At 31.5% G+C, this 22,336-nt stretch overlaps 1 protein-coding gene across 2 annotated transcripts in view; it reads right to left on the bottom strand.

Moving 5' to 3' along the window:
* Positions 1-21,549, bottom strand: part of LOC132726880 (discoidin domain-containing receptor 2-like) — a 106,919-nt gene extending 85,370 nt beyond the window's left edge. For both annotated transcript variants that reach the window (XM_060712290.1, XM_060712289.1), the window contains exon 1: positions 21,281-21,549. In XM_060712290.1, the coding sequence (XP_060568273.1) occupies positions 21,281-21,386 (106 nt within the window). In that variant the 5' untranslated portion in view covers positions 21,387-21,549. The remainder of the gene's footprint in view (positions 1-21,280) is intronic.
* Positions 21,550-22,336: the final 787 nt, after the last annotated feature.

The raw sequence follows: 22,336 nt of genomic DNA on the forward strand, positions 1-22,336 counted from the left end.
TGGTATCCTTAGTACATAATTAATACTGGGTTCAAACCCTGTCAGGAGCAGACCATTGTTTCCTTCAGCAAGAAACTTTACACTCATTGCTTAAAGTACAGGTTAGTTCAAGACTGTTTCAATAAGGTTATAGCTTCCAATTTGTATAAAGTAAACTAATACCGGGTACATTTCTCCAGGTTATAAGTTTGGGTCTGTATCAATATTTTATTAGTGTATGATTTCTAGCCAAGGTGAATTGGATAAGGCATCATATTACAGTTCAAACTTAACTGGGGCTCTGCCTCTGACCAGCTGACCAAATTGTACTGTAATTACATCAAGAATATATTAGCTGTAAAATCAAAACTTAACAACATGATGTAATGAGACATTACATATCATCTATCTTTTGTATTAATGCGCCCACAGACCCAAACCCAAGTTCACTCTTTATTTCAGGAAAACTGAAGAAATCAGCTAAACTTTAAACCTCTACTTTACTTGTTTCCTTTTTTGTGGAGATTGTGCTGGCCTCTTATAGGACTGGCAAATGTGTGTGTGTAATTGTGTTTGGGCAAACAATTTATTACATTTACAATTTAACTTTTCATCCCACTTCTCAGATAAGATGGGGAATAAAACATACAAAATAACATGTATTGTTTCAGAGGTAGGACCTATAGGTCATTTGGTGAAGAATTTATAAGTGAATGCTGCTGATATCAAATTATAGTAACCTTTTCTGAACATCAGGAAGTATTGAGAAGTTGACAACTCTATGTAATTGTTAAAATAATTTTCTTTCAATCCTTGATTTAATCTTGATAGATGTATCAACCTCAGAAATTTTCTAAAACTCTACCTTAATCGCTCAACTTTGCGCTGATGTCAAACCAGTGCATGCATTTAAGTTACCTCCTAATAAAGCAAGCTTCTATTGATCCCTTTATTCAAGCAAGCATCTATCGATCTAGAACAGCAATAAAGTCAGGAAGTTTTTCATGGAAGTTTTTTTCTCTTTTCATAGATATGGAAACAGAACAGTTTTAACAGGCATGTCTATCAAAGTATACAACTCATAAACAATATACTTATTGCATTCACAATAAATGCAACACATTTGGAACTTTGCTAAAAATAGTCTACCAGACTGGTTAAAAAATAAAGGGATTCCCTTAGACTGTGAAAACGATTATTCAGACTAAAAAAAGACAACAAATTATGTAAGCAGACAAGATGGTCAGGATAACGCATTTTGTTATATCATCAATGAACATAATGATTATTTATACTGACTTACAATAACAAAGAGCAAGAAGGAAAGTTCTCTGTCTGGTATATAAATTGCTGGTTTTATTTATGGAAAAAAACACATCATAAATAATGATATTTCTACAACAATATTACATGGATCACATCACCATTACAGAATAAGGAGATAAGAATTAGTGATACACAAAAGGTTAAATGTATTGAGTGTTTTTGCCTAATGTGGTTTGCACTGCAAGTCTGATTCACATTCTTAATAATAATCAACTGGGCAAAGTATTTATGAAGAAGTAAACAGCCAATAAAAAATATAAAACCTAAAAACTTCTTGAATATTGATGAATGCAACCTGTCATCCATTCCCCATTCTAAGCATCAACTTATGCTGATCTGACAACATGGTGTTTAAAAAGAATTATAAATCATCCAAAGATGTCTCAAAACTGTTCATGCAGTGCAGTGGAAATGATGATGGACTATGAATTATTGTTGAATACATGGCCATAATAAAGATGGACCATAAAACATACAAGTACATGTATTATACTTAGTAGCAATATTTACTGGGCATATTTAAAGGTAGACTAGGTCTAGTTAAGATTCTGGAAATGATGCAAATGTAACAGTATAAAGAAGTTAGCAAGGCTCGGCTGTCACCATTACAGTCCTTTCTAATATTAACTTGATATATTTTAGATTTAAAATTACTAATTATTTCGAGTAAACTGTGACTTTGGTGAACTGTTTTCTGATTGGTCGTTTATTTTTAGATTATTGCCGCGCCAATTTTGTACTTCTAGTCATTCGAGCCTTTGTTGTCTAGCTGTCAAGTTATAGAAAACCTGCCCACCCAACCCATAATTTATGTTGATTGGCAATTTAAAATTTTGATTTGAGTTTATTGTTTGTGTAATGTTATTAGTATTGTTTAATTATTATTTGTAATTGGGAATGCGCATATATGTGAATCTTTCTGACACACAGTTGGAGAATGTATTTTATTAAGGGAGTGTTTGAGTTAAATTGACTTTGTTTAAAAAATTTGATCAGAAGCAGTTGCCTTCTTATTTTTGTAAAATAAGAGTCATCAGTCTGAAGAAAGAGAATTCACATGTATGGATATGTGTTTATTTGCTTTGTCTTGTGTCAGTCTATGCATGAAATGTATGATTTATTTTGCATGAATGTCTCTTTGTATTTAAGATGCTTTGAAACCTGCTTTGTTCTTAAAGTTTATGCATTGTCATTATCGACTTTGCTAAGATTGGCGGGTTTTCTCTATAATTATGTTAAATTATAAACATTAACATTAAACATTTATTTGATTATTTAACAGAGAAATTATTTGTATAAAATGTGTACAGCTAGACATGCATTTTGAAGATGAACTATGTGTGGTGTTTGTTATTTCTTGTTATTGAAGGTCATTGCCCTTTTCATAAGTAAGGTCCGAGAAGTAATTCTATAAAAAAAATTTAATATAAACTTAACTATTAATCATCTCTTCAGTGATAGAAGTTTGGGTGGTCACTTTTTAGTCACTTTTAATTCACCAGTCTAGTACGTACAGTGCAGCCTTGGTTACTTGTTCCTGGACAGGCTGTAAACCTGCTTCCTAGTACTTGTGCCTAGAACTGATATAATTCTGTACCTGTCAGAGCAGAGTGCGGCTACAGTAGAAAGGATTTCATTATCAATCAAAATGAAAGTAACCTACACTGTTGAGGAATTGAACCCAAGTCGACTGGTTCACAGTTCAACACTACCAATTAACCTAAATAGACAGTATTAGGAGTTTGTTTTATCAACAATGTGCCATACATAAATCTGGATAAATAGAACTACAATACGATTTATCTATTAAACCCTTAACCTACTAAATTTCTAATAAACCTATATTTAAATCTGGACAAAACTTGATCATTCATATCATTAATTATATGTGGCAATAATTGGACAACACAAATCTGATTGTTGACATTAACATCAAGGCCTTATATGATAATTAAGTTTTATGATAATTAAGTTATCATTTTGAAATGGAAATAGTTCATGAATAATTCATTATCAGGTCATCATAACCTCTATAATTATTACAATTAGCTTTGATAATATTACATGTGCTGTAATATTAAACTTGGATACTTTTTAGTGGGTCAAAATTGATCCAACCTTTAACTGACCGCAATCTTACACTCCCAAATCAAAGAAGACTTTTACTTAAAGTAAAGCTATATAAATATCTTTAAAAACTGAAAAAAATCAGAGACATTTTTAAAGGAAAATGGTCGAGTTGGGTTTAAAAAATGTCAGATCTCTATACCCTTTTTGGGTAAAACCCCCTCAAGGGCATGAGGTGTTCCAAAATTAAAAAAAGAATTTTGAGACATAAACATAATTCTGAGAAGATTTCTGGGTCAAGATCACAATTTAGGTGATAGCCCATAAAGATCAAAATGTCCATAATTATATTTAATCTGGGTGCAAAACTGGGAGGCAATTTCCTTGGATACATGAGGGGGCAGGGGAAATTTACAAAGAGGGCAAGTCTCAAGCATTCACTAACTGCAAGTAATTCACTATTTGATGAGGTGCCAGTGACTTCTAAAAGGAGAGTGTTTCATTATTGCTTATCACTTCTTACCATATCTTATCTCGAAAATGTAAATTACAGTGCACAATTTTCACATTTGGAGAATCTCTGTGATGTTAAGTTAGCTTATCAGCAGTGACTTGATTGTTAGAAAACCAACATTTCACAGAAACAAATTAGTCAAACAAATATGAAACCTGTGAGAGAAATTGTGCAAGATTATGCATGGAAAATGCATTACATTTCCAGTTATCTCATAAGGAAGGTCGAAATGTTACCAAACCTGTGAACCTGATATTTGCCACAAGCTTGGAAAACAATTAACTGTATCTCACTGGGAATTTACATTTTTGGCTGATGTGTAGCCTAGGGTTGAGAAAATATAACACCTTTCGATGGAAATACTTATTCACCTATTTGCCCCACTACTTGACTCATTATTGAGTACACATGATGTAACTATAATCATACATTGAAATTTGACTTGTTTGTCACTTTGTGCCAGAAACAAGATCTCAAGGACCAGAATGTATTTTTAAGTGTTGCCATATCCATAGTCAAAAAGAATGCAAGCACTGAACACTTGAAAACAAATAACAGTACAAAGGTTTCTGCTCATCTGCCACTTGAAACCCAATCTTTTGAATGTACCCACATCTATTAATTAATCTTATCATGATAAATTTATTATAAGTACAATCAAAATATGCCATAAAAATACATAAGAGCAAAGTTCTGTCAACCCCAGAACCAGACAAAAAATCTTCTATCTTCTGATTATAGTAAAATATTCCTCACTCCCCTGTAATTCAATCAATTCAATTAACAATGGCCAATTTACAAAATAACTGAACCTGAAACAAAAAGTAAAACTTTTTTTAATTCATATTTCACATATTCTTTATAATTTATTGTACAAAGAATATTTTCCATCAATAAGATTTATTCAAAACTAATTAACACTTACCAATTGCTAAATATCTTAAACAGACTTGTCCATCTTACAGTCCGGACAAAGCCAATTATTATTTTTTGGGAATATTTCATAGTATTTCCTAATTAAATAGCAAACATGGCATGAATGGAATATGCTGCCACTAGCAGGCTAAGGTTTGATACAGGACCAATACGAAGTCAAGGCTTCTTCTCTGAAGTTAGTGTATATGGATAGCTTGTATGATACTATTTATGTTAAATATTAAGTTAACTACTTATAATAGATGCAAAATTTTTTGAGTTGATAAGAAGACTGCACATTTTAGTGATGTAAGTTCTACTTTTATTCAGTTAATCCCTGTGTTTTTCACAAAGTAGAGAGCCTCAACCTTCATTACATTACAGAATGAAAATCTTGCAGTCAATGTATCGTCAACAATGTTGTTAGGTGTGTTTAAATCAATTTAAAGGTTACAATTAGACCTATAAAATGCTTGATTTTGTTTAATTATCAAGTTCTCAGCTGCGATCAAGATCAATCTTGAAATTATCAATTTCACTCATGTCACCATGGAGTCAGACAATGTTCCAAAGTTCCACCATAGCAACAAAGACAATTTTCTTTATTTTCAGAACATCTGGTGAAAAATATCGGAAAACTTAAATATCTGACCTGACAGTGAACATTATGATTTAATGGTTTGCAGGCCGTTCTTTGTTTCCATTAAAGTTAAAAATTATACAAAGCTTACAAATGGACATAGCTGTGAACAAGTTCATCATTCTTTGTCTTCTGTTGACATTGAGTCACCAAACAATGTGTTTTATTTATTCATTTTCAAAGGTTCTGGACTGAAAATTGAATAGAAATTGCTCCCAATTAACAAATCAAAACTTGGTTTGTCACCATTTTTATCCAATTATTGGTCGCTCAATCTGTCTTGAATTGAATAACTCGAAGGGAAATACATGTGAAATTTTAAAGCAAGCTTTTGAAAGACTTGATTGTTAATTATTACGAGAATCTGAACATCACAAGGTCAGAAAATAAAATTTGAACAGATGCCCTACAGCAAGAGATAACATGCTAAAAGGTTCTTAAAACATTAAAAATTTGTCGAATAACACATGTCATAATATGATACAACAAGTGAAAAATATCAATTAGAAGCTTAATAACAATTTAAATATGACACATTAATGAACTTGTGCACTGAATCAATTATCTTTAATATATTAACTACATCAAATTAAATCTAATCTAATTTTCAATATTAGTTGATAGCAATTGTTTAGTAAAATGATATCACAAGATGTCATCCTTCAAGATGGTAAGTTTTTTTATAAAGACTTAAGTAAGTTATGATTTAAATGTTAATGTTTGTCAAGTTTAGTGCTTCTCTCTAAAATTCTCATAAGTGAGGTAAAAGAAGGCTGAACACTCATAATAAGTACCCTCCCATTGGCTTAATTTACTTGTATCAGCTGTGTTGCTGTCTTAGAGTTTAGACAGGTCCTCAAAATACCAACAAAACTTAAGAGTAGAATATTAAATATCTCTTTTACATCTCTTTGTCTATAAATGAACAGAAAATTTAGAAATAAATATGTATTTGTCATGTATAAATGACACATTATTATGTGCATCTACATGTTATATAATGTGATACTTCAGAAACCATTCTTGAAATCTTAATGATGCACTTAAGTGTCTTAACCAACAACAAACAAAACACTTCATAATTATTCATTCTGTAACAAATTTCCCACTGATACTAAAGAGTGCACTTGACAAAATAATTTTCAGATTAACCTACGACAAAATGCTTTCAAATGGTGTTATAGAAAACAATGGACATACACAACAAGAAACAAAACACTCATTGCTTTACCAAGAAAAATGAGTTAATAAAGTATTATAATTTATTTAAATCTCTCCATAATCCAGTATTTACCTCTAAACCAGAAACAATGTTCATTTCTTTTGTCAGTTAGGGCCCAGTTACACAGACGGTCGGTCCCCAATCGGTCATTTAATTTTAAATTTACTCGCTGTTATGATCGGTTGTCATGCGTGATTTTATTTCTGGTTTTCTGTGTAAACGGCCATCGGTGACAGAAAGCAAACTCATTGATTAAATGCTGAAATACTTTTGGTTTTTATCGTTTGTAAATCGGAGCTAAATCGGGCGTTACGAACGCTGATTAATCGGTGTTCGATAGCTAGTCATCAGTGGTTAAACACTTTCCGTCAGATATGACCGGTGATTCATATTTGGTTATCTTTGTCCGATCGGCGATATCGGTGGTTAAGAGCTTGAACATCTCGTGATATAGGTTGCCGTCGGTAATTTTTAAAATATTTTCACCGATCGAGAATTTTAGACGTGTTTAAAAATCCCAATCGGTAATTTTTCACCGATGAAACTTATCTTCCCCCAATAGCAGTCGATAGGTGGAAAACAGGTGACCAATAGGTGATATCGGTGATAGATACGTTGTCATCGGTTCACTCCATAAGTTGGCTAAAAAAACTACCGATCAATCACCGATGGCTCTGTGTAACTGGGGTGTTAGCTTACTTGTTAGGCAAAAAAATCACCACCCTATTGATTAAAATAAGTACTCTCTAAATTTCTATTCTGACATTCTTTTAATTGCCCCAACATTCTCCAAGTTTATGTAACTAAACCCAAAATAATGCTATACACCAAGATACAAATGTATTTGTCTAATTGCCCTTTTCACAAAATAGGTAACTTCAAAAGATGCGGAAAACATCAAATAACACAAATCTTACATCATTGGAAGATAATTAATTACACTGTATAACAAGTAATGTTAAAACTATTCTGATTAATTAGGTAAATATATGACAGTGTTTCTCAGGTTTTTGTCAACATTTCAATTTCTTCTAAGTGGACATATATAAATACATGTACATTTGTATATATAATTATATAATTATATAGGATGTGCTGAGGTTGTATAAACCATGATGGAGAGACACTATGAATGCTTGTGAAATCTACTGCCTGCACTTATGTTTATGTTATGAAAACTTAGTAAAACCCCTTTCAAAGTTGATTAGTTCAAATTCCAAGCTTAAAAGGGTAATCCACTAGAAGTCGTTTTCTCTTATTACAAAAGACATTAATGAATCTTAGAATCAACAGTGCCACAATAAAATCATTAATTCAGTAAGCCAGTATTGGTCATGAACAGGTAGCTATGATGAAGTCTGATACAGTTATTTTCAGTGTCAAACAGGTCATAAAAGCCTTAAAGCTTAAATAAAGGATATAAATGACCTGTCATAGAGTTGACCTATGATTGACAGGTTGGTAAGGACATGTAGCAATATTAGAAAATAACAGCCACTGTAATGTACAGCAAGTCATCCACATCAAAGAAATGTTCCTGGTTTTATCTATTTTGTTATCACTGAAGATCTGTCTAAAATCTAACTAAATCATTCATTCATCAAGAACAAGAACCAGTCCCTCTGTGAACTGACTGAGGCTTAACTGAGGCTACTTGTGACAATTAAAACAATACATTTATATATTTAGGCATCAGGTGGACTGTTACATTCACCTTCTATCATGTTTTATGATAAGACTTGGAACATGTGAAAATGGGCAGGTTTATCGGTTTGAGTTATCTGCAATGTTTGTTTTCTCCACACGAGATACACAAACACCAGCTAGTCTGTATTAATATGGTAGACAAGTATAGTGCTATGTCGCCTCTAAAATACAGAGATTGTGGAATCTGCAAACATAACCTGACAAATTTCACCAGATCTCCTTAATCCCTCTGTTTTCACATGCTTTATTTTCATTGTTGGATACAGCTAACCTAGACAATTTTTACAAAACATCAGATGTAATGGAAGACATGGATACCATTTGTACATTAGTGCCAGAATAAACAGTTGTTTTAGTCCTTATTTTACAAAGTATAGACATCCGAAAATGTACCAAAACAATGTCAAAACTTACCACAACATGGCTCGCTGGTAAACAATTACATTATCTTAGAAAAAAACTTCCTTTCTTTATTGAAGAGCTGCCCCCAAATGTTCAAACCAGTAATATAATGTTCATCATAAAGTTTTCAGAAACTACATAGAAACAAGATTGCATTTGAGAAAAATGCTATGCCACCGCATTAATACAACACTAAGTAGTAGTGTAGGAACAGATTTTTTTTGTTTCTATACAATTTTGAAGATTGTCATAATGCATAGATCCCTGACCTATCTTATTCTTATTATCAGATTAGTGGTTAAATCTGTTGTTAACTCAATAAAAGATCAGCGTAGGAATATATCAATGCACTCGAGTCTAGTGAATTTGGTGGTGAATGTCATATTTCACACAGCCTAAATTTTATGACTACATCAAAAGGACAACACAGTAAGACACTTTGTCAAAATCTAGGTCAGCTGAAATCAAAGTTCACTTTACATCTTAATCTGTGCACATGTTTCAAATTTCATAGCTGTACATCAAAGGACAAGAAAGTAGGTCACATCATCAAAATCTAGGTCACCTGATATCAAAGCTCAATTTTACAACTAAAACTGTGCACATGGTCAAAATTTCATTGCTGTACATCAAAGGACAAGAAGGACCCAAGGGTTTAATTCAAAACAATCTTGATACAGGTCCACCAAACAACATTTCAAGTCAAATATCTAAGCTGTAGCTTTCTCCCATTCAGAAAACATTTGTTTTATTTTCTGTTTTTACTATGTGTACATAATGAGAATCACTGCCCCCCGGGCAGGGCCAATTTTGACACCAGGGGAAAAATTTGAACAACTTTGGTAGAGGGCCTATAGATGATATTATATAGCAAACATCAAAGCTCTATGCCTTGTACCTTCAGACAAAAATATTTTTTATTTTTTTACTATATGTAAATCAATCATGATATATGACCCCCTGGGCGGAACCAATTTTGACCCCAGGGCTATAATTTGAACAATCTTGGTAAAGGTTCACTTCGCAAAGTCTCATGCTATATATTTAACCTCTAGCCTTTGTCAATTCAGAGAAGAAGATTTTTCAATTCAGAGAAGAAGATTTTTCAAGTTTTTACTTTATACATATAAGGAAAAATATTGCCTCTGGGGCAGGGCAATTTTAACACTAGGGGCATAATTAAAACAACTTTAGTAGAGGACCCATAGATGATATTATATACCAAATATCAAAGCTCTAAGCCTTGTACCGTCAGAAAAGAGGATTTTTTAATTTTTTACTATATGTACATAGTAACAATTAATGACCCCTGGGGGTAGGGCCAATTTTGACCCCAGGGCTATAATTTGTACAATCTTGCTAGAGGTTCACTCACTACATAATGATTCATGCAAAATGCATTTGTATCTTAACTCTAGTCTTTGTAAATTTAAAGAAGATGATTTTTTAAGTTTTTACTATATACATATAAGGAAAACCTATGGCCCCTGGGGCGGGGCTAATTTTGACACTAGAGGCAAAATTTGAACAACTTTGGTAGAGTTCCTATAGATGATATCATTTAACAAATATTAAAGCTCTAAGCCTTGTACCTTCAGACAAGATTTTTTACTATATATATATATATTGAAAATCAATGACCCCCGGGGCGGGGGCAATTTTGACCCCAGGGCTATAATTTGAACAATCTTGCTAGAAGTTCACTTTACAATGTTTCATGAAAAATATCTAACCTCTAGCATTTGTCAATTGCTAGAAGAATTTTTTTTAAAGTTTTTACTATATACATATAGGGAAAACCAATGACCCCCACGGGCGGGGCCGATTTTGACCCCAGGGCTATAATTTGAACAATCTTGGTAGAGGTCTACCAGACAATGCCTTATGCAAAATATCTAAGCTCTAGGCCTTTTGGGTCTTTACAAGAAGATTTTTAAAATTTATTCTTATAATTCCTTTTGGTTGCCATGGCAACCAGATTTCTGCATGGAATGAAATTCTTTCAACAACTTTGGAAGCCCTTCACCCAAGGAACAATCCTGCCAAGTTTGGCTTAAATTGGACTAGTGGTTTTTCACAAGAAGATTTTTTAAGTTCACTATATAATCTATATAACACACACACACACAAACAAACAAACAAACACACACACACACACACATACACACAGGTGAATCGCTATATGCCACCGCATCGCAGATGCTGCGGTGGCATAAAAAATGTACATTTAAATTTAATTATATATAACTATTGCTTTATTGGAATGTCTTTAAGGCCTTGGTAGGATTTTGCTAAAAGTTTTCTTGCAACCGCCATGTTTATTCACTCTGGAACAAGTCAAATGCATAATATGTAACAATTATTTTTCATAAAGTATATGTTTGCACATTTTTTTCTTTTCCAAAAAAAAAATACATAAAAGAAACAATATTTTTTTCTTTTTCCAAAAAAAACAAGAGCTGTCGGTAGGACAGCATGCTCGACTATTCTTAGTGCTTGATAGTAAAAAAAATGCCTGATACAGTTACCTCCTCCTGTTTACAGGTTGGGGTCATGATGGTGAACAAGTGTGCAAAGTTTCAAAGCCATATGTCAATGGACTTTGAAAATATTTGAACTATTACAAAAACTTTAACGTAAATTCTAAGTCGAAAAAGGGGCATAATTCTGTCAAATTGCTTGATAGAGTTACCTCCTCCTGTTTACAGGTTGGGGTCATGATGTTGAACAAGCGTGCAAGGTTTCAAAGCCATATGTCAATGGACTTTGAAAATATTTGAACTATTACAAAAACTTTAACGTAAATTCTAAGTCGAAAAAGGGGCATAATTCTGTCAAAATGCTTAATAGAGTTACCTCCTGCTGTCTACAGGTTGGGGTCATGATGTTGAACAAGTGTGCAAAGTTTCAAACCATATGTCTATGGACTTTGAAAATATTTGAACTATTACAAAAACTTTAACGTAAATTCTAAGTCGAAAAAGGGGCATAATTCTGTCAAAATGCTTGATAGAGTTACCTCCTCCTGTCTACAGGTTGGGGTCATGATGGTGAACAAGTGTGCAAAGTTTCAAAGCCATATGTCAATGGACTTTGAAAATATTTGAACTATTACAAAAACTTTAACATAAGTGGTTACGCCGACGCCGACGCCGACGCTCGGGTGACTGCAATAGCTCTACTTATTCTTATCGAATAGTCGAGCTAAAAAATACATAAAAGAAACAATCTGCCCAACTGCTTACCATATGTAACAAATTTATAAACTCTTTATCTATACAGATAAGAATGTTTACATTTCTTTATTATAAGACACAGTCTGTCTACCAATTGTCTGCGACACAGTCTAACCAACACAGTCTAACCCCAAATGTAAATATTGTACAATACTGCATCATGCAAGTTCTCTAGATTGATGTAAAGTCAGATTTGATGCAATCATCACAAATATTATTACAGTAATTGACAAGTAATCAATGGTCAATCAATTAATTATACTGCTTCTTCAGTATCTCAGTTTTCACATCATAAATATTTATACAAGTAATAAGTGAAATACAGAAACAACAAGAATAAACACACACTTCTCACAAAGATAGATAATCCATTGATTACAACACGGGATCATTTTTCAATATTATCCTAATTTGCTTTTGGGGTTTCTGCGGCCTTTCTGTGTTTTGTATATCATACTGTGAAAAGGAAAATTATATTTTTTGAAAATTGTGACAACCTTTGAGTATAAAATACAAGATTTGTGTTTACCTCCCCTGAGGTTTTTTGACATGAGTAGATCAGAAACTATTTTGGGATTTATGCACCATTTGAAGTAGGTCTGCACCAATAACTTGCAAGTAAATTTTCAGATCATCCCAGTGTCCTTTATAATTGCTCAAAATGACCCAAGTTTTCATCCAAGTTGGACTAAAATCACACAAAAAATTAATTTTGAGCATATTTTGTGATCATCTTTTTTTAAGTGCTTAAGTTTGACCTATGTAAGAAGTTCAAATTTTTTACATTTTAGGCTTTTTGACCTCAGTGGAGCTTCTTTCAAAATTCAAAATATACTTGTTTTTTTATATAGTATTTTTAAAATATCTATTTAAAAAAGAAAAGCAAACAAAAAAATTAGCAATCTTGTGAATTGTCAGTGCTGAATGTCATAACAAAAAGAAAGTCATTCTATGTATTAAAGTAACGCCACTTAAGTGTCATCAGATTATTTACTTTATTTAGTTGTATAAATATGACAATTTACCGTCTATTTTCTGGTATTTATTTCAAATTTTAGCATTACGCTGCTTACTTTTCAAAACAGTTTTTTAAAACGTATATAATAATCACTATTATTACTATTACAATACGTCATTCAAATGTCCTAATTGTACCTGTCATGTGTAACATGGCTCTATAATTCTACACATTTTCATATAAACAAGGAACAATGGACCCCTACCCAGGGGAGGCATGTCAATGAATAAACACTGTTAAAAGATACATATCACTATTGTAAGTGGCTATGTATAGGAGAGTATTGAAGCGGGCACCTAGTGTCACACCGACAAACCTATCTGATATTCCATGATAGACAAGTCCCTTACCTTACACTAAATCTTATAACTTATCAATGAATGACTTGTGCAGATCAACTGTTAGCAATGATGACAAAGGTCTTTCAAAATTTAAACATAACTCAACCAGATTAATTTTTTTCATTTTGCCAAACTTCAATACTGCATGACTTACTGATTCATTAGAAAACATTGAGGTAAAACATTAATGAGCCGCGTCATGACAAAACCAACATAGTGCTTTTGCGACCAGCATGGATCCACACCAGCCTGCGCATCCTATTACAAGTAGAGAAACTGATAGTGAGCAGCATGGATCCTGATCTGATCTGTTGGTTTTGTCGTGACGCGGCTCAAGTTATGATTATTTCTTACATTCTTTTCCAACAAAGAGAACACAGCATTAAAACATTAATAAAATGCATCAATATATATTAAAGATTGGGAAAGGTAACAGTAAAGTTAAAGTAAAATGTTAACATAAAAGCAATTTTATGTTCAACATTTTTAAGATTTATCAAGCAATTTCTGATAAACACATACATAGCTGGACTAGTTGTGGTTGTAGAAATTTTACCAATTTAACTCTATAATTGACAATATTGGCAATCACTTAAGTTCTTAGTTTTTAGTGAAAACAATAAACCATTTATATTAACTTACATAGTGATATAATTTTAAAAAAAATTACACTGGAAACAAATTCATTTAAAATAAAATGGACATATTATAGGCAAAAGAATCAATCATAAAAAAACAGACACAAATAAAAAAAAAAAAAAAAAAAAAAAAAAAAGCTGGTAATAAAGGCAAGTAATTCATTTCAGAATCTTTAATAATTAACTTTTTTACCGGATCAGGGCACAAAATCTTCCTGCTGTAGACGTGATCGATACAAACGGCTAATCAATAGCGCACGTCTGTGGAATGCTTTATAACATGGAGAGGAAAAAGCATGTCACTTCTACAGACAATAATAGTCTATATATATGCAAAATAGCAAACAAAATGTATACTCAACAAAATGCAGAGAAATTTCTATGTTTTTCATAAAAAAAATTCACAAATTCTTTTAAAAACTGCATGAATACTGTTTTGTCTATGAAAATAACAGAAAGTTGTTGCCAAATTCCTTTAAATAAATCACTCATAGAATAAACTGAGACTGAACTTTTTCCAGTACTTGACAAGATTTACTCAAACATTGCTTTAACCCACAACCTATCTATTCTGTTCTTCACATTTCTGAATTTCATTGAAACATAACTATTGATTCATTGTACCCCCATTTTTAATGTTTTGAGGTTATTTCCTTCAATAAACCATGCAACAGACTATTACAACATGAAAGGCTTACACCACCATTGTGTTGAATCTGACATCTTAACAGATGTTTAAGTGTCCACTTCACTGACCATCCTTAAACATCTCTGATCAGATTAATTTTGTGCATGTTTTCAAAAGAAGAATTTTCAAAAAGGCAGAAATCAACACAAGCATATAACAAATATTTGGACAAATATATTCCTAAATTTATCTTTTGTTCCCTGTTAAAGGTGTTGAAGGTGTCCAACTGACACAATGTAATCATTTGGTCAAAGGATGCAATAATAGGTTACAGATATTTTCATTCACTTTGATAAAAGCTTTAACATTTATTGTACACAATAGACAGGAATTTAAAGCTTTATTAACTGCTTCACTGGTAAAGAAATTATAATCTCAGTGTTACATCACAGTACAATTTTACATTTATTCTATTTGAAAATGATGGTAGACATGTCAATGGTCTGAAATTTTTGCTTCCACAAATAATTTCCTACATCCTACCTAAAACCTTTCAATAAAACTTCATGAATGTAGAATGTTTTATTGCCTAAGTGACCACAAATTTAGAAATGTAATGATGTCAATCTTTCATAGCCCAGAGTTAATAACACCTGTTCAATAAGTAATTAATCATAAATCAAAAACTTCACATGTTTATTGCCAAAATGTTTCAAATATTGTGACAGTATCTTTTGATTAATAATCTTTTTTAATACCAACCAACTCCAATGTTGTAATGTGAAAAACACGAACAGAAATAAAATGGCCAACATAGAAAGAAAGAAAACTTTTTTTGAGCAAGTTAATGTTTAAAAATAACAAACGAATGGCCCAGTTGTTAGATTGTCACCATTATTTGTTAGGCCATTAGACATTAAATAGCTGCCCATTTCTTTATTTGCCTAAAGTCAGGATTTTTATTGACGACACATTAAACCTATTATTGTAGTATTTACTTTGGTTTGAAACTTGTCAGACTTTTGATAATTTCAAAGTAAACAGTCACTTCTCTTCACTGGTATGAGATAAACACAATCATACAAGAAGTCTATTAAGTTAATAAACATGACCTTTAACCTTTAAAATTAGAAAGAACATTAACCTATAAAACTTTTAATTTACTAGTCTTATAATTAGACATAGTATTAGTACAATAACTTGCACAGTGTAGGGAAAATTCAAAACTGCTAAAAAAATGTTACATAAAGCAATGACATTAAACTTAGAATTAATATATAAATAAATAAAAAAGTTTAATTACAATGTAATTATTATTATTGAACAAGAACACTGTGCTGGGGCCTTTTCAGCTATTTGGAGAAAAGTCCCTTGGAAAAATTTATCTAACATTTTGGGTAATTTGATTTTTTTAAAGTTAATTACAAGGTGTAACTTATACAGAACTTTTCAATTCCTGAATCACCTTGGTTTCAATACATGAAGTCTAATAACTGGCTTAAAATTAATTATGCATCAGGAACTGTATCAACACACTAACATGGCAGACACATTCCACCCCCCAGTTCCCTTCTGTATGTCAGAATCAAGCCAATATGGTAGCTGTGTCAATGTTATGTTTTTCAACATGGTTGATGAGGCATGAGGATCACTTGTAGTTAATCAGGTCTGATTATCAATTATTGCCCGTTGAATATCAAATTAATAATTTTAAATCATTGATTGTCCAAAAAGTTTTTTATACAGCTCTGGGGAAAGATGGGATAATGGTATCCCCCAACCCCATCCCCAATTTTCTGGTTCCCCGAGCTGTCCTGAAAAACGAATAAATGAAAGGAGGCCAAAAATTCACAACATTAATGGTATTCATAACAAACAAAAGCAGAATTGTATAAAATTACAGACCTGAAACATCAAGAAATGTACAAAACAGTTCCTTTCAATTAAAGAAACAAATAATATAGTTCATAATTTCTTTGAGACAATTTTCAGAGATAATATTGTTACATATAGTTACATGTATCTTTACAGACATTTATGAAAATGTTCCAACATGTTAAACACATATGTATTCTTGAAGTTTTGTTTTCCCACATTGCATATTCTATTGCAGCATCCAAGTCACCCAGCTGCATGCACTAGCAAAATAACATGTATTTTTATCGTCTGCTTCCAATGTCATAAACAATGCTCTTCCAAGATTAGGAATTTTAAACTGATACAGACTGATATCCTTGTTACTAATAATAACAAAGTTCTTTAATTTGCATTCACAATGTATAATATAAGTAGATTGTCAGAAATTGTGCATTCTTGAAGTTTGGGTTGTCTACTGTTCCAATGTTGTCACTTGAATAATTATTGTTATGTTCTTGTTTTTATCACATCTAAGTAATGCATATATACTACATGATGCCTGAAACAGCCCAATATTAACATTTTCATACTAACTTTCCCTCACTTACTCAAAATAGACAGTTTTTAATATATAGTTTTTAATATATACTAAATGGTTTAAGTCCATTATATGTATAGGTTAAAGTTTATTAGTACGTATTTACAAAATATAATTGGTCAGGCGCGACAAATTTAGTATTGTAATTTATGTACTAATATATTTTAACCAGCTTAGTGTTTACTATTTATTTATTATATTTTATTAGTTTGCTGATTTACCAAAATAAATGTGTTGCCATTCATTTGAGATTCTGCAATCCTATTGGACGAAAAATAATTTCAAACACTGAACTTCAGTAGAATTCAGACATACAGTATCATTGTGTACATTATATACTTCACATCAATGTGATCATGCAATATTACAACATGTGATCAATACAAATGTTTACTCTCATAAAGTAATTAATAGTATCAGAGATACTAGTGGCAATTAGTGCTGTTATACCCACTCAATATTTGCTGTATGTGTTTAGTGACCCATTTCATGATCTGTTATTGACAGCTGATAAACTGTTAAACTTTTCATGCTTTGGGCTCAATTTTCTAGGGTAAAAAAATAATCAATTAAAACCTAAACATATCACCTGACAATCTAACTGGTCCGTGTGCCAATGGCTATTTACAAATTTGTTCAATTTTTACAGCTATAATTTTTCAATTGCACCGTTTGTAGTGTAAGCCCATGTCAGAGCATCAAAAGTTAATTCCCAACGTTTTTTATGTTAAAGCTCACACACATTGAAAATATATCAGCACAAAGATTTCAAAATATTGCAGTCTTTATTAAGTTTAATTAAGTGCAAAATCTATAAAACATTTGTTATGGTATTTTTGATATAGTTTTATGTAAATGTACAATCTGTTGGTGTGCTTTTGTCTTTTCTAAAGAACAAACATACAGTGAAGCATAGCTTTAAAATGAACATATAAGTTTTACATCTTTTATATAACATCATATTTTACTACCTTTTTCATATGCACTTTTAAAAATACATTGATCAATATGTTCATGCAATATTACAACATGTGATCAATACAAAAACATTTACTCTCATAAAGTAATTAATAGTATCAGTATTTCTGTGGCGGCGTGACTGTCACGAGTGGTTAAAGCGTCAGACTAGTAATCTCAGGATTGCTGAAAGCGTGGGTTCAAACCCTGTCAGGGGCAAGCCGTTGTTTCCTTGAGAAAGAAACTTTACATTCATTGCTTAGTACTGGTTGGTTCCAGGAACGGATTTGAGAGCGTTTCATTAAGCTTATAGCTTCCAACACAATCAAACTAAAATAAATTTGTATAAATAGTATCAGAGATACTAGTGGCAATTAGTGCTGTTATACCCACATGATAAAGAATACATTTTTCTCAACAAATATAAATATTTATATCTTAAAACATATTTTCATTACAACTTTTATTTATATAATTGTTACTCATCTCTACAATTTCACCTACAATATTTAGTGGGCTCTTTTTTCATTTCATCATGTATTACAATATTTTAAATTGACTGTCATATTTTAAGAGTGTTGATATCAGACATGCACAGTAGTTGACACTGAAGAATACGAGACAACCATCTCAAATATGCTTCATCATACAAATACATGTAAAATAACACCCCTTAAAACCCTAAATAAATGTACTACAATACATAATCTTGTAAATAACAAATTATACCAATTGTACAATAAACAAGCTTATTCCATTTAAAATATTGCCAACCACTCCAGAACTGAGGTGTATGATCTGAACCATGTACTGTGAGTTATGGTGTTCCTGTGAAACCAATGATTTTGTTACAGTTTCCACCCTTAATCTTTTTTTACCTGCTGCCAAATGAAAATTGTACATGGCTTTTTTTTCTTCACTTATAACAGCCACCATATTACATTACATTTTTCATTAATTAATTGGCAAACTGAAAATTGCTTCAAATAATTTATCTTCATGTATATTTTGTATATCTTAGAATATGAAAACAGGACCATTTTAAGCAAAAGTAGTTCAGTAGTTGGGGTTGGCAATCTCATTTTTGAGTTATCTACCCTTGAATTTGAATTTAATGATCGTGTTAATTGTTATTTAGTAATCAGTTAATATTAATGTAAAGCACCTTTGCATGTATTTGAAAAGGGTATAGTCTATAATTATAAGTTTAGTAAATAATATATAGTAATAATGATGATGGTGATTCTCATTTCCCCTATTTATATATTTACATTCATATTTAATTGTGATCCCTAAATTTAAAATTTAAATTCAAAATTGTCCATGCCTTCATTCCTTATGTAACATGATCAAATATAGTATGCAACACACTGTCAGGTTATATTAAAGGGACTCCCCTGAGGTCCAAAGGCATTCAAACATAAAATTTGAAAATCTTAAGAATATCAAGTGAAACACTTAAAATTGAAAACTCTGCAAAGGATAGCAAAGAAATGTACTAAATATTGAATTAAAAATCAATTTTCTGTAAGATTTTTAGCTGGATGTGAGTGAAAAGCGTTGCAACGCTTTTTCATTTTCTAACCATTTTGCACAATAAAAATGATTATTCTGAAAAAAAGGAATGAGGGAATGAACTGAAAATTTGCACACAAGTTATTAGCCCAGAACTTCATCAAACTTGACACCAATCTCGAGAAAATGTTTAAAATCCTGACACATCAAAAAAACTCAGTGGAGTCCCTTTAAAGTCTCTTTAAGTTTAGTAACATAACAGTTATACTCCAGACAAGTCTTTAAACACATTTATAAATTAATAATTTTAAAATTAAGCTGTCATAAAAGACCTGCACTGAAGGCAAATTGCACAAGACATTACAATATTTAACAATTTACATGAATTGATACTTATTTGCTGAAACAAATGAATTGTGATGCTATATTGCAATATAAAAATTGCAAAGCAATGCATTTCATGTATGATACTTACTTTTAATGCATTAAATAAGACAAATGTTAAGATTTGTTTCCACTGACAGACTGCTTCCATGTTTTTATTTTTCTTTAATAAGTTTATTGTGTAATTGCCATACAATTACTAATCAGCCTTTTTAATGTATTGCAAGGTGAAATCTATAATTATTTAGGTGTATAATCATGAACAATTTCTCTCCTATAAGGATAATTTCTCTTAACCAGTGAATACCATGATGTATACCAAGGCTTTCTTTACGAAACCTGACATTGCAAGTTGCAACAAAAACATTTATCAACAACCTTACTACATTATCAGGCAAACATGCTCTACACATATTAATTTTAAAAACTATTTTACAGATAAATTATCATAAAAAGTATTGCCATTGTATGGCTAGAAGATCATATTCAAACATGTCAATGTTGTATTGATAATGTGTAAATAATTTATGAAGAAACACTTTATATTCTGAAAGGAAGAACAATAAGAGAAAAGTGAGTCAACTGTGTATAGTTCTATATGGTTTGTGACAATGTTCCACAATGAAGTAATTATATTAAATGATCAATATTTCTATCTGCAATCACGGGAATTTAGTGTAAAACAATGGAATCAATAAAAACAAGCACTAGCCACTACAATGTAACTTCAAAAGAATGACTAGTAAATAAGAATAACTACCAGTTGCTTATTTTTGTTGGTCAAATTGGAAAATAAAATTTCAGTTTCATGAATACAAAGCACGTCAAGATGAAAATAATTATCTTTCAAAAATGCAGCAATTTTTCAAATTAGTAAAATTGAAAGAATATATATATCAAGTAATCCTAGTAATATACAATGTATATATACATGTACACGATTTTGGTGTAGTGGATAGATGGGCGGGAATGTTTACAGAGAAAACTCCTTTGTTTATATTAAATCATTTGGAGTAGAAAATATAGCTATTATACATCACAATTTGACAATTTCATCAACCAACATTTTCAAATATTGTTCACGCAAAAAACTGATTTTTCTTGTGACATAGATTTGATCAATACAGTATAATATGAAGTAACATTTAACAGTTGTCTATATGCAGGTGAAAAAAATCCCCACTTTGTCTGATCTTTTACTAGTAATTAATAAAATATTCAAACATTGATTTTGCGTCCGGCTATTTAGAACATAGGCGATATTTTCGCCAAATAACACATGTTAAACAAAAGTATAAACAAAACTTAAACGACCATACAATATTCAATAACTTACTCAAATCCAACCCATGCGCTCTGAAGAATTGTAAACAAAACAATGTCACTAAAATTTCCGGCGACACAGATGCGAATTTTAAAACTACGTTGAATTTTCTCTTCATTTTCTACATTAAACCTAACTGTTTTGTTTATCCACAATTGAAATACATATTAATTCCATGGAATAAGTGTACAATTATCCATACATTGGCAATTAGTTTCATTTTACGCCATTCCGTGTTAAGTACAGTACACCGTTAACATCAATGAAATGCACTGATTATGCCGACTCTGGACTGTTTCATTCTGCGTGCGGGGGACACAGGTTGTTAAATGGCATGAAATAAAACAAGCACTGGACAAGGATTTTACGCGATAAAATTATTATATTTTAAGCGGACTTTTATATAAAGCGCAAAATTAATGAAATGTGAATGAAGGAAGTAACATAAAACTTTTTAAATTTAAATAAACTAAATAAGACGAATTGTTTTGTTGGTATCTTGGTTGTTGATTTTATTAAGTTTCAAGGGATTTAATCCCCGCGTATCCTTCTTTGTTACTATACTTATTTACCTCCCTTGTATATGTGTGTCCATCCATACTGCCAAAAAATAACAATATATCAGATTTGATCAATTTTAAAACTATTCTTTTAGAGGCCCGTACACGTTTGTACATTATATATTTATCACATACCCGTGTCACTTTTCCGTAAAAAAATGGTAGTGCACGGCCGTGCATATTATTTTGACGTGACGTCATGTAACACTAAATGGAATAAACGGTCTTTATCTAAAAAGAATGATAAAGTATTGTAAGCTCAATTGTACCCGGTCAATAAATAAAATAATATTATGGTCACAAGTAGCAAAGGTTACAAAGGCTCGCAAAATATAATTTTATTCAACTCGTTCAATAAATTAACTTATTTACACTCATTCAATATCCTCTATTAATTAAGTATCTGCCTCACTGCACTGAATTTAAGTGTGCATGTATTCTATGTTAATGATAGTCAAATCCCACACCGTACAATCAAATGGGTAGACAACCGTTCAGCCGTCGACAG

Source organism: Ruditapes philippinarum, unplaced genomic scaffold, assembly GCF_026571515.1.
Source record: "Ruditapes philippinarum isolate M1 unplaced genomic scaffold, ASM2657151v2 ctg381_1_1_1_1, whole genome shotgun sequence".
NCBI classification, from domain to species: Eukaryota; Metazoa; Mollusca; class Bivalvia; order Venerida; family Veneridae; genus Ruditapes; species Ruditapes philippinarum.